Consider the following 14015-nt stretch of genomic DNA (forward strand, 5'->3'; position numbering starts at 1 on the left):
CCTGCAGTTAATGCTGCTTTGCCTCTTGGCTGGAGAGCAGGAGGAGAGCTTCAGCTGCTGAAAATTGCTGCTCAATTCACACCACAGGGCAAGTAGCCAAGTGCTGCACAGCATGGCAGGTAAAGGCTGTTCAGTGTGGGTGTGCAGTTTTGGGGTGTGTGTTTGTTGTTGTCTTTGGGCAGGAGAATTGTGTGCTGAGTAAACAAGTGGTTTTTCCTTGTGTGGATTTACAACTTGGGTAAATCCTGCACTGAGTTGCACATAGGCTGCTTTGAGCTTCTGAAGGGGCCTGTGAACTGCGGGAGGCTGTCGACCAGCTGCTGTCGGGTGGACTGTGAGAGGACTCGGGAGTGCTCACGAGCTGTTGATACGAATGGGAGGTTTTGTGCTTTCTTGAGAAGGAATGGCCTGTAGGCTTTTTTGTGGGGTGCTGCTCCAAATGCGGCCCATAATGAGAAATTGTAATTGCATCATGTTTCTAGGACTAAGACTGTTCTAGAAAATTGAGGTGAAGAAGAGCAAAGCTGAGGGAAGTCCTATGTATACAAATGTGTATTTTCCAATATGGGAGTAAATAATAATAAAACCCTCTAGCCTCCCTTTCAGTGGATGCACCCGGACAGCTGACACTTGAGAGCGTGAAGCGGAAGTCGGTGAGGAGGAGAGGCCTCAGCAGCAGGCGCTGGCGGCGCAGCCGGGCTCTCTGCTCCTCAGGCCGCTGGAACACGGCGCGGTCGCCGCTCCAGGGCCTTGGGGACCTCAACAGCAGCCAGATGTAGCCATGAGAGAAGCGTAATTTGGCTTTAGCAACCAGAGTTCTAAGAGCAAAATGAGAGTAGGAAACTGGCCAATGTTAATCTCAGTCTGGGGCCGTATCCAAAGCGGCTAATTGTGAAAGCTGTTATTTTTTGTGGAAGTCAGTGAATAAGTGTAGAAGTCTAGAAGAAGGATGTGTGTGAGTTAGGAACAGAAGCCGTTGTGTGTTTTGGGCGGGCAGGGTGTGTGTGCTGGAGCACTCTTGGTGAGCATTTCGGGTGGATTTGTTCTCATGCGGTGGTGCAGGAGCAGGAACGCTGTGACAGACGCTGTGCCTCTCCCGCCTCGGTCCGTGTGCTGCTTCCTGCGCAGGCATTGTTTTAACGGTTGCTATGTAACTCTTCTCTTTGAGTCCACGTACTGCAAACTGTGTTGCATTCGTGCTCCTTGGTAAGCACTTCCAATCTTCTTTTTTATAAACTAGACTCCAACCACTAGGATGAAGACAAATTTAAGGTTCTTCTTGTTCTGGCCCTGTTACCTTGATTAATTTTGCTCTTGGTATATTGCCTTTCTGCTAAAAAAAATGCACTCCTTGTTTCCCTGCCTTTTTTGGGGAGTTTATTCACTGTTGACAAGTTTAGCAACTTCCATGTCTAATTTCAGCACAAAGCCCACGGGCTGGAGCAGCTGGCAAAGCACAAAGAGCAAGCCATACATTTGGAAGCTAAAACAAAGCGAATGTATGTAAGCTTCCACCTACATACTTATTGTGAGCCTTTTATCATGCCCTGCGGAGTGACAGAAATGTTCCCTACGGCATTTGGGCTCTGTTACAAGTTCTGGTCCTGTTTGGGCATTGGACTCTTCACGGGAGGCAGCATGAGGCGGTGGGTAAAAAGAGATGGACTGTGGGTACATATGGCCTATTTTAGGGTTTCACTTTAGGTTTTCATTTTTCCAGTTGTAAACTATGAGGGATCTTTTCTGGCAGATGGCTGGAAATCAGAGTGGTGTTTAAGAGGAGGCTGTGGTGGTTGTTATTAAAGCACCTGGGAGGTAATTTCAGGCTTTTTGTGGACGCCATCAGAAGCAGCAGGGTTAACAGTCGATGGCGTGTCTGTGAGAAGATGCGAATGGTAGTATTGCCATTCGCAGAGGATTCTATAGCCACCTCCTTTACATTCAAATGAACTCCAACTTAAACTGTTATTCTGGATTTAAACTAATCCAGTGGGTAAGAATCGGACCTATCAGAAACATAAGTTACTCGTCATTTCTTTATCTGTGCACTAGGCTTTTGATTTAGAATGTGAGGGCATGTTTTTCCTTGCCTCGTGAGTGTGTAGCTGTAGCAGAGGTTACAGGTAAAAGCGGGCTGACGGCTTTGCTAACAATTGAAAAGGTCGTGTGGAATACAGCCGCCTCATTTCTCCAGCTGGGTTTATTTAGTCTGCGTAAAAACTTTTGTCATTAGTTTTGCCTTATTCAGATGAGCCTATGGCACTGTCTTCTGTATTTCTTTGCTTTGTATGAAGTTGAAGCGAATAGATACATGGTATATATTTCAAGCCAGGCTCTCTGTGTGCTTTCTCAGTATTCTTATTCATGGAAGAGGCTATGGCAGCTCTTTGCTAATTAAGAGCTGCCCTTAATTTGCTGCACCTTCCTCTCCCGCAAATAGATCCACTAGTCTCATTTATATAATTTTAAAATGCTCTGCTGAGCAACTTGAATATTATTTGGAGATGCTGTCAATGAACTAGAGTGGAGGTTTGGGAGATCTAAGCACTCCTCAGTGTTCTGTGCTCTAAGACAGCAGTGTGGTGTAAAATTCTACTGTGCTTAGCAAAAAGCCTCTCAAGCTGTGGGAATGCTGATCCTCATTCGCCCAAGTATGGTAATTTTAAGAAAGGCTGTGTTGCAAAGATGGCTTGTGAATGTCTTCATGTAAAGATGTGTATCTTGCCTCAGTTTTTCATGGGTGGCATTCCCCCTGCCTCAAGGTCAAACGTCCATGGGAAGCACTTCTGTGTATTATTTTCCATGTGATACATTAATTGCTGATGATACGTGGTTTATCATTCATTTGGAAGAGCCCCATGTACCTGATGTTGATAGTGCTACTCCTGCGTCTGTGGCGTTGCAGTGGCTCTTTGTGTCTGGTGTTTGGAGTATATCATGCCCATGGAGTCCACTCATGGTCTTTTGTCACCTCCTCTGCTTACAAGACTTTACAAGAGACAAATATAGGTATGAGAGTTTCCAGATATTTCTGTGCAAACTGTATGCAACAGTCTTCTAAACCTTCCTGCTCATCAATATTTTTAAGCTGCTGCCTGAAGCAGATCGATAGATGGTGTCTGTTCCTGACGGGAGATACTTTCTCCCAAACAGTCAGTTATAACAAAGTGTTTAAATGTCAGGAAAATAAATACACCCCAAAGCATAGATACTAGCAAAAGAGGCAGAAGGCGTTTCTGTGCTCAGAAGCTCTCTGGGTGATGAGGGAGCTTGTATGTTTGGTAGAGTGGGCATGTGTGGGCTACAGTAATTGGCACTATCCGTGGATTAAACATGGCACCAGAGAAAGTGCAGGAGTTTGTCTGTGCTGGGGTGAGGAGAACCTGTCCAAGAGGGAGACGGTAGCTTTCACCTCCTAGAAATGAAGTAGCTTGATATCCTGACTCTATCTACAGCATAACAGTTTCCTGTAATGTCTCTTACCTGTATTTCTCACCCATTCTCTGTTATTTATACAGAACACTTTGCCACTGTTAGATACTCTTGCAGCTGAAAGGGCCTTCTGCACAGTGCAGCTGGAGTTTGGTACCGTGTTTCTCTATGGGAGAATTTGGAAGCTATCCCAGGCTTTGCATCTGCCCACACGTAATTTGCACTTCAGAGACGGCCTGAAGTACGAGGCAGAGGGCACAGCATCGGCACAAGTGAAACAATACTTTAGTGAGCTGCTTTTGTGTTCTGAAAAACAGTTGGGGTCAAACGAATTTCTGGCTGACAGCCTTGTAAACGGAGAGTGGAGCACCTGTGCTGGAGATGGAGCAGCTGTACCTTTTTTCACTGTTGATTCATCTGCCCTGGCTGGCTACTTCATTTAGTGAAATCCATGGAGAAAGGGAGAAGTAATATTCTGCTGTTTCCTTTTGCCCAACTTTGCTTTGTTTCTCGCTTTCCATGCGGCATGCAGAAAGTTCTCCATTCTTTAGACGTCAAGGGTATTCTGCTGCCAGCAGCTCAAAGCAGAGGGGTGGGGATAAGCAGACACGTGAAGAGAGGAGGGGGAAATCTTTTGTTTAGATGGGTATAGTTGCGTTCTTTGTGGACTAACTGCATTTCAGAAACAGTGTGGTATGGTAAAGGTTTAAATGGGCACAAAGAGTCAAGCCCAAATTTCTATATTCAGTAAGGGTAATTGGGGAAACAACTCACTGAATTTTGTTATGACTTCGGTCTCAAGCAAGCCTCATCAATAAAAGGGGAAAAAATATTACAGATAAAAGGTATTATCTCTCCTTACCAGACTGCCCACAAAAATGTCAAGGCTCCACTTTAGGTTTTCTAGCACAAAATAGATGAGCACATCTCTGTAGTCAGTTACGTGAAGAGGCACAGAAGAGTGGTGGGAATAGATAGGACTCGCTGGCTTCTGCAGGCCTGAGGTGGCCCGGGCACTGAGTGCCGCGAGCCCCTGCCTGCGTTACAGGGGGGGTCAGGGTGTTTTTCATAACGCAGACCTAGGCAGACTCCGGGGTGTTCCAGTTTCGCAGTCAGGCTTGACCTTCATAGACAATCTACATTTTCAAATACAGTTTCACGTCACAGCGTTGGAGTCTGTTCTTGTTATTTGCCTCCTTTGGTGAGTTAAAGCACCAGATGCAGTTTGTCCTTACAAAAGTTGTTTTGTCCTGCAGTTTCTTTATGAGAAGACAAAGGGATACAAATACTCCTGTTTTCCTTAGAAGGAATCAATTTATTCTGTGCTTGTTCCTCCTTACTTCCCACTTGCCTTGAACTCTGATTCATTTATGCCTTAAACTGGTCTGTGTGTCCATTCTTCCCTCTGCTTTGCAGAAATTCAGGCAGTCCTCTCTTCTCCATGGTTTTCCTACAATTTGCAGCATGTGGGTTTGCTGTAGGGCATATCAGTAAGCCAGCAGTTTTCCTCGAGAGTCCTGCATGTGCTAACCTGTTTTATATGCCCATTAGGGACCACGAAGAGTGTTTACTTCTCCCTCAGTTCCTCGTTCTCACTCTGTCTTTTTTCTCTTGTCCGTCACTGCAATTTATTATATTCTCCTTTTTCCTCCTACAGAAGAGATGGTGGAAGGAAAAAGTGCCATTCTCATAGGGATGAGCCAGTGGAACTCAAATGACCTTGTTGAACAGATAGAAACAATTGGGAAGCTGGAAGAAAATCAAGGTAATGTTTAGCTTGCCTTGCATATTAATTTAAAGTTAACAAGAAAATCTGGCTACTGAAGCAATTAGTTGTCAGATATTGCGTAAATACTCGGCAGAAATATCATTTACAGCATCTCACAGTTAAAAGGTTTACACAGCCATGTAAGTAGCATTTGAGGGCTGTCAGATGAATTGCAGTGATCTCTTTCAGGAGAAAACTTATGCTCTGGCAGGCCAGGTAATACAAATGTATTGACTTCAGTGGGAAGTTGGTGTTGGACTCGCTCAGCAACCATGAGATAGACTACAAGAGTGCAAGGTATATAAGAGACTTGTTGGTCATTGTCACAGGGTTATTTTGCTACTTAAAGTCAACAAATCATTATCTGTAATTTTTGAGGGCACACGTACTTTTAGGAGTATTTGGGGCCAGTTTTAGGTAAATGTTTAGGTAACTATGTGCCTCTGAAATGTAGGGGGAATGGGCATTCATCCACCAGTAAGAATATGGGACCTAGGACAAAAGCCTAAGCAGTCTTCCTTTAATTGTTACTTTGGCTCTTAAATTACCTAGTCATTTGGAAATTACCTCTTTGACTTTAGGGAGAGAGAAGGACCTAACTTCCTTATCTGTCAGTGGTATAGGGCTCATGCAGAATGGTGCTTGTTAATTAATCTAGCTTTTTAAAGAACTTGATGGATTTGTCCATTTTTAGAGCCTTTTCAGGAGGCTTTTCTTCATGGTTTTGCTGCTTGTTGTCAGTCTTGAAGATAGCTGTGAACAGGTCTATTCTAGTATGCAGGTATATGAAAGTAATATTTGAGTCACAAACTTCTTGATTACCTACCGTAAGAACGATTTATTTTATAGTATTTAGTTGACAGGCAGACACAATACACAGAGTGTATTTACAAATGTTGAACAGGTGATTAGAGAAGAAAATTCTTTGTTCTGCATTTGCTTTTAACAATGACATCAAGGTCTCACGTTGCTTGGTGACTTCATTTGGAGTCAGGGATTCAATGGCAATTTTTAGGAGAACCTGTATGTTTTGTGAATATGCCATTTTCTCCGCTACAAAGTAGTGAGAAAAATTAATACAGTATTGCATCAAATATGAGTTAGTCTTCTAAATAACTTGCCAAGAACCAGCTATCCTTCCATTCTTGCAGATATTTCTCTGTTTCTTCCAGGGCTGGCGAAGATTCAGAATGCTTGTTTTCATTTTAACCCCCGTGACGCAAGGGTGGTTTTGTTTGGCGGTGCTTTTTGCGTGTGTGTTTTGTTCTGTGTTTTCTTTCTGTAGTGTCATTTGTGTTGTGCGCTAAGGAAAGAGCTGTAAGAGACTGTTTATAAAGGTTTCTACTGTTAAGAAACAAGGCTGATAGAAAGATTATTGAGAGCAGAGCACTGGTCCTTTTTCATGGTTTAATAAATGGGTTAATAAAGCACATAATTATGGGCTCTTTCGACAAATGAAGATGTATGAGAATATGCAGTATGCTCGAGGCAGAGCTGGAGACCCACTGCATTCTGCGTAAGTGATGCTGCAGCTCCAATGCGAGACAGACGAGGCTCTCAGAAAACTTTGTGAATGGCAAGTACATGATTTAATTTGGCCATTGATTCTCAGTAAGTACAACTGAGAGCACTTGACCAGCAAAGCCTTTCTCATCAGAGGCAGAAATAAGTTTGGTGGAAAACTGGCAGCAGCATTTAAATTTATTAAGTTTTCATTAGAGAAAACAAGAGAAACAGCAATCAAGCCGAATTAAAAACTTGTAGAGCCACATAAATGACGTTGATGGGGATGCCTTCCCTGTTGTGGCTCTCCAACATTTATGCAACGGTCCGAGCACTCGATACGAAGAGAAGCAGCTCTGTATACCCTCGTGCCTCTGCTTCCAGCGCAGTGGTTTGGCCCCGCGCCGCGCTCGTCTCCCCCACGGCCGCCCGGAGCCCCCGGCAGTGTCCGTGTAAACCAGCTCCTCTGCTCCTGCCCCCAGGCGCGTGTGACCTCGCTCCTTGTCATGTCCTCCTGGGCCGTGGGATTGGTTAAAGGGGTTTGTGCACAGCCGGCTGTTGTGTTTACACTGCTGTTGAATTTATTGCGGTAGCATCTGCCACTGCCTAATAATGTGAAGAATGGCAAACAGAAAATTTGGCTTAGTGAACAGTGGAAGGGAAGGCTGGAAACTAGAATAGTCAACAGCTTTCTAAAACACATCAGATGGCTCGTATAAAGAAGAGGTTCCTTCTGGTAGCAGGTTTTGAGAGAAGTGGTGAGTTTGATTTCTGCAAATCATCGTGGCAGCAGTTTATACTGGGGCGGGTTACCCTTGTTCTGCAACTACCGTCATTTAATTTTGTGATGCTGTATGTTCCAGAATACAGCTCAGCAAATATACACATAAGCGAGGAAGTTTAAACTAAGGGCTAAAGTGTTTTTCTAGCTGAGGGCTGGGTCCTGCTGCGGAGAGCGTTGCTTTCTCTGTCCTTTCTCCAGCCGTACTGATTTCTGCTCCACGTGCTGAGATCAGCGCGTGTTCGATGCCGCGGCGGCTGCCGTTCCTGGCTGCCGTTCCCATGCGGCGGCCGCACCGTCTGGAGGTGCAGCGTCTCCTCTCCTCTCCCCTTTTTCGGAAGTCTGACATAATTGTGCTCACACCAGTGATGACTTTTATATGCCACTTGGCATCTGAAAACAAGCGTTTCCTTTCTGGTGTTTTTGTTTTGCCTTCATGTTTTCGTTTGATGTGGAGAGACACAGTAACGCACACCAAAGGACCTGAATCTAGATGTTACAAACTTACATTCAGAGTTGAAATTTGTTAGTAAAGATTTAAAAAGAAGTAATTGTCTGGTTTTTGAAACCTACCAAATAAAAATGAATTTCAATTCTGTAGTGAAATTGAATTCACTTTCCATCAGAAGTTCTTCTTTTGAGATGGAGAATTTCTGTCTGCAAGCCATTGAAAGCTGTCATGAGAAGCAGTTTTCATGAAACCTGTTTTCCAGTGATGTTGGAGTTGACAGACTCGTGTATATGAGCACTTCGGAAGGCCGGGCTGTGCTCCTGGCAGGAGACCTGGTTTTTCTTTTAGCTCTCGCCCTCCTCAGAGCTTCACCGGTTCTGTCCAGGGCAGTGCCGGGCGGCAGCTTTGCCTCGACAGTTACTTTTCCCGTGAGCTGTTGCAGATAATGCTTCTGTAATACGCTGGAAGCAGATGATGGTTGTGACCCAAGCTCTTTAGCAGGACAACAGTCTGTGAATGTCTGTGGTGAGGAACTGAAAGTGAAAGAGATTGTATGTGGAGTTTGGAAAGTGGTTCATTCATATAATTTTCATTCCTCAAAGGTCAGGTACCAAGGTGGTCTCTTTGCTTGCAGTTTCAGCACAAAGAATGGAGAAGAGTAGATTTCTATGCTGTAGATGGAAGAGGCTGTCATTTTTAATTTTCTTTTTACTCCCTTTAAAAGCCAAGTTGTCAGTTGTGAGTAGCTGGGGCATCTGAAGAGGAGGGGAGCTGTGGCGGAGCTCTTATTCTGCACTGCCGCATCCCTCAGAGGAGGAAAGTTATTGCTCACTATGTATAAACCCTAATGGGGCTTAGTGTAACAGCATTTTTAATTCATGAGGTGAGGAACAGTGCGTACAGGTTCTGTAGCCTCCTTGAGGCACGGGTAGAGGCTTCACTAAACTAAAAAAGTCAGGGGGCAGGCCGCTGCAACACGGGCGCTGTTTTATTCACACACCGCGGAGTGCCAGCACCTGTTCCCTGTCGTTCCACCAGTCTGGTTTTTATTTCCAAATGCATAGAATATAACATTGCCTCTGTTGTTTATTCAGACTGTGTCTCAGCAGAAAAGTAACATCTCTAGTGCTTGTTTGAATATGCTCAAGCAGTAGGTAGGGTCCAGGAAAAGAGTGAGTTCTGCCTGGGCCTCCAAAGGAGGAATCGGTAATAGAGAAGGGATTGAGAGACCTGTGTTTCCATCCCGGCTCTGATAGCAGCTGTGTGCTGGTACCACTGGGCTTTCATTTCTGTAGCAGCAGAATGATGGCAAAGGTGTTCACCCTCCATGGCAGAAACGGCCTGAGTGCTGTAGGAGACCTTTATCTATACGCACAAACTAAATGAAAGGCCCCTCTATTCCTGTATCCTAATGTGTCTGTATTTTAGGTTTTTCTATTTAGATCTGAGGAAATCCCTTTGTACGTGCAACTCTCCTTGGACAAGTGGACTGGAATGGAAGGACAGAGACATGATTAAAAGCATTGCTAATTAAATATTCGGACTAGGCATCTATTTTGTGTAGCTAGATAAGCTATGCTAATTCTTAGTTATGTAGAGATTCAGTGGCTGATGCTACAGGTAATCAAATGAACTTCTAGCTACATTTTCATTGCTTATGATGCCTTTCTTGAAATGAAGAGTAAAATCTGGCTTTTAGACTAACCATTTTGATGAATAGAGTTGTCAAGTGTGCTGTGTGCTGAGCTATTCCCGCTGAAGCAAATAAAAATATTTACTGCAATACCATAAAAAAAGCAAAGAAATTGATATTCGTGTAAAGCAATCCTGTTTCACATTGTGTGTTTTGGTTTCTGTGTTTTTTCCTTTTGCAGGTGAAGAGTCTGCATTTTGCTCATCCGGCTTTCTACAGGAAAAACAACGTGAGCTGAAGTTCTTCTCATTTTTCTTTGTACCAAGGCCATACAACAACTAGAGAGAATAGAATAGAAATGTTAACCAGCACAGGTCTGGTGTTATGTTGGGAAGGGAGATGGGTGTGGATGGACTAGGATTAGGATTCGTGTGAGTTTGGTTTTAAATGTATTTATTTTAAATGTGGACTATGAAAATGTATCAAGCAAGTGCCTGTAACATTATTTAAGGCATTAGTGCCTTATAGCATTGGCCAGAGTGGCAGCGATGTAGCCTTGGAGGGTGAAGCTGCTGGGATACACAAGCTCATGCAGAACAGTGTAACGTGGGTCAGTTTGGAGCTTTGTGCTCCAGAGTTCCTTCTTCCATCTGTGATTAAAGAGGTGAAGAGGTGGTGTTAAAGTTTCTGAGTGCTGTAGGAATGAACAGTAATGCCATGCCTGGCATTGCTGGGGTTCCCTTGCCGCTGCTGCGCCACTTTGAGGAGTGTATTCCCCTGGCATCGTGCTGTTGATCTTCCTGTGCTTCTTTTTGCATTGCTTGTTAAAGAGAGCAAATTGGCTTGCAGAGATGAGTCGTTTTCTGTCGTCACAGTTCTGTCGGAACCATTGTTGTTGCCCTCGTTGAGTGCAGGGTGAGATGTGTGCTGGCTGTTCCTGCCCCTGTTCACAAGCACACACGGGCGCTCTGGGCCAGCCCCTCCCCTTTGGGAGTTGTGCTTTGCCCCCTCATCTGGCCTGGTCTGAGATCGGGGCGGAGGAGCCCTGGGCATTGGGTCCTCAGCTGAACCCTGCGTGTGGCTTCTGATCCAGTGCTCTGTGGGAACCGTGTGCGTGTAAGATCCATTCAGGAGGAAGCAGTGTGGAAGTTAACACAGGCACTGTGCCGTGTTCCGACTTCAGAACAGGGTTGAGCTCAGGGATACGTGCTATTGTTTTCTTCTGAACAGTGCAGTTTGTGAAACTGCATCTGCAGTGTATTACAGTATTCTCTATCATTTGTTAATAGAAAGCATATGTTACAGCCGTTGTGTGAACATATTTCTCATGATGGACTTGTCATTATAAATGGCTGGTAACAGCACAGCAGATGGCAAGGAACAGCGTAATTTCTCATGGGAGCGCAATAATGGAAATAGCAATTTTCTTTGGGAATTGTCACCACCTTGTGCTTTGAACCTAAAGCAAGTTCTCTTGTTTTTATTCTGAATTCCACCCTAATTAACAGCACACGAGTAGTCCGGGGAGGTATTTTGTCTGCTGCGTTGCACTGTATGCAGAACTGAAGAGGTTTGTGAGCAGGTGTTGAGGAGTCCCCAGTTTCCTGTCTCAGTAATCCCTTGAACATAAACATTGTGGTTCACTCTGAGGTGCTGCCTCATGGCTCCTTTTTCGTGACACAAAAATAGTGTTTCTGGGAGGCTGTTCTGTTGTGAGCTTAAGTGTTAAAAACCTGTCAGGTTTTCAAGAGATGACCTCCAGAAAAAATGAGTGTTCTGGACATGCTCTTGGAAACAGCTCTGAGTAGAAGCAGCTTTAAATTGCAGAGACTTCAGAAAGCAATTCCATTTGGTGGAAGTTCGGGGTTATGGGTGTGTGGTGTTACTGTTGGGTTTGTTTTCTGATGTTTTGGTTTTGTTGTTTTGTTTTATACAAGTATTAAATGACTAAACCTTTAAATCCTTGCCTCCTGGGAAAGCAAGAGTAATTACCTTGCTTTTAAATACAGAGAAACGTAGCCACAGAGGTTGAATAAATTTCTAGTGGCTCTAAGGAATGATCGTGGTAGAATCTGCTGTAGAATTAGCACTCAGCCCTAATGCAGGAGAGTAGGGAGTGTTCAGAAAGTGTTTAGGACTAAATTCAGTACTTTTAGGTTGAAATTACAGCCTGGTCGATTGGGGCATGGCAGACTGCCTGTGAACATCCATCAAATGGAGTGGAACCGCAAGCAGGGTGGGAACTCAGAACACCAGAAAAACAGTAAACTGGGTAATCTATAGTGTTGTGTGACGGGTTTATGTTCTTCTGACATGTTGGAAGAAACAGAGGAAGATGTGTTCAAATCAAGAAAGCTGTCAGTGAACTACTTTGATATTTTTATTTCGTACAGTCCTTGCTCATTAGCTCCTGGAGCTCGTGTGCGTCTTGGAGGGAGGAAGGCCTGCCGGTTTTTCTCGGAACAGCCATCCCTGGTGACTCAAGTTGAACATTAAGGCCGCAACACTTGGGCGAGCTGAAGTTCTAAAATACAACCCTTGTCTGTTGGTCCATTTGTCCACGGGATTTCCTGTGAACAGATCTTTCTGTCTTGAAACTAGAAATGGGCCTTACCTGCATAGGTGTCTGTAAAAGATGAGGCAGCCGAGTATTTATGTGGTCTATGGCTCTTTTCCTTCCAGGTGAATTATATAGAGCCTCTTTAAGAAAACAAAGGTTCCCGGCACAAAGCAGTGTTGAAATACAGGAGGACAATGAGGTGAGATCGTTTCCCAAAACAAGCTGTGCTGATTTCCAAGGAATGTGGAAATACTGTCATGTCATCACAAGCTTTTTAGACATTGCATCATTAACTTAGGTGGAAATATGACCTAGTTACAAATACAATAAATGTTACTGTTACTTTTATTTTGTGTTCATATTTGGTTAGGAACTGGAAGTCTCCAGGAGCCATGTGATCCAAAGTGAAGCACAATTCCTAATCTGTTAATGTATTACTGAGTTCTTACTGGAGTGCATGGAACTCTCAAGGCGTAAAGAAGAAAAAAAAGTGGAGTTGAGACATTCAAAATGTTTTTCCAGTCTCAAGTTTATAACATCTTGTTCATTCTGTGGAGCACACTGATTATTGTCTGTGTATGCATGTATTCACATATTCATAAATGTATTTGTGAGGTGTATGGATATCAGCAATCATACATTTTTTTTAACACTTTCAGTAAATGTGTGGGTAAGTTAGCCCCGTTTTTCATGTTGATAAATGTTGCCAGTCTCAGAAGTCTGGGAGAACTGCATCATCTGCTTTTACAGGGTGTTTTGTTTGGCAGAAAACATTTATCTTTTTAGAACCTGTGATGCTTTGAGTTAGAAGCTTTTCAGTAAATGCAGCGACCTTGCTCACAATACCTAGGCAGACGTTCGCTTGGGCAGTCTGTGGATGTTGGAATTCTTCCCCAGTCTCAATATATTTTAAGTAGCTTTTGATGTACACGAACCTGTTTATAATGTTTGTTGATATGAAACCTACACCTGTGCTGCAAGGATTTTCTGGCAGAGCGTAGCGTGCTCTACCCGCTTTAGGCAGAATTGGATTGAATGTGACACGGCGTGCGCACACACACCAGCACCAGTGAGGGCAAATATCACAGAAACATCCCAGCGGAGGTGGGAGAAAAAAATCACTGCTAACTGCTTGTGAACACTGACAGCAGGTGTAACAAGGCTGCCCATAAAAATACCTCCTCCCTTCTTATTCCCTGTTTGTCTCACAGGAAGGAGTTCAACGCCAGAACTGCAAAACTCATGTGCTGATTTTGATCCTGCATGGGGGGAACATCTTGGACACTGGAGGCGGGGACCACAGCAGCAAGCTGGCAGACATCAACACCTTCAGTTCTGTGTTTGAGAAGGTGACCCAAGCCCATTTCCCTGCTGCTTTGGGCCACATCTTAATCAGACTCGTTCCCTGCCCAGCAATCTGTTCAGCAGCTTTCTCTCTTGTTTCCAAGTAAGTTGATTTGCATATTCCAATGTTTGACTTTGCAGTGTGGTTTTGAATGGCTCTCTGTGACCTGTGTTTTTCATAATGAAATGTTGTGAATCCTTCTTAATCTTTTGCTTACTGCAAGGCTTCCACATTGTTGTAATGATAATCGATTATATTCCATCAGTTCTGGTGGTGCGGTTCTGAGCGTGTGGTTCTGATACCAGCCCAAGCAGTGTTCTGCAGGATAGCTGAGCAGATACAGAATACTCAATAAGGGAAAGGATTAAAATCTTAGAATATTTTTGATGTTATTTGTCCCTGTGGCTCTAGTGAAATTAATTTAGAAATAACAAATAGAAATTTCCATTGGACATATCCACTTCAGTAGCTACTCTTTCTCACCCCCTTTTTTAGTCTTGAAATTCACTCATTAAACGAGAGAACCTTTTCAGGTAACATTT

At 43.9% G+C, this 14015-nt stretch overlaps 1 protein-coding gene across 8 annotated transcripts in view; it reads left to right on the forward strand.

The window, feature by feature from the left end:
• The window catches only part of PITPNM3 (PITPNM family member 3), a 55781-nt gene that overhangs the window by 13233 nt on the left and 28533 nt on the right, over positions 1-14015 (forward strand). For 4 of the 8 annotated variants that reach the window (XM_071817171.1, XM_071817172.1, XM_071817170.1 and 1 more), the window contains exons 3-6: positions 5090-5197; positions 9810-9857; positions 12251-12327; positions 13340-13575. In XM_071817171.1, coding sequence (XP_071673272.1) covers positions 5090-5197; positions 9810-9857; positions 12251-12327; positions 13340-13575 — 469 coding nt within the window. The remainder of the gene's footprint in view (positions 1-5089; positions 5198-9809; positions 9858-12250; positions 12328-13339; positions 13576-14015) is intronic. The other 4 variants (XM_071817176.1, XM_071817177.1, XM_071817175.1 and 1 more) reach the window with 2 other exon arrangements.

The sequence above is a fragment of the Patagioenas fasciata genome, chromosome 19, assembly GCF_037038585.1.
Source record: "Patagioenas fasciata isolate bPatFas1 chromosome 19, bPatFas1.hap1, whole genome shotgun sequence".
Taxonomy (NCBI): domain Eukaryota; kingdom Metazoa; phylum Chordata; class Aves; order Columbiformes; family Columbidae; genus Patagioenas; species Patagioenas fasciata.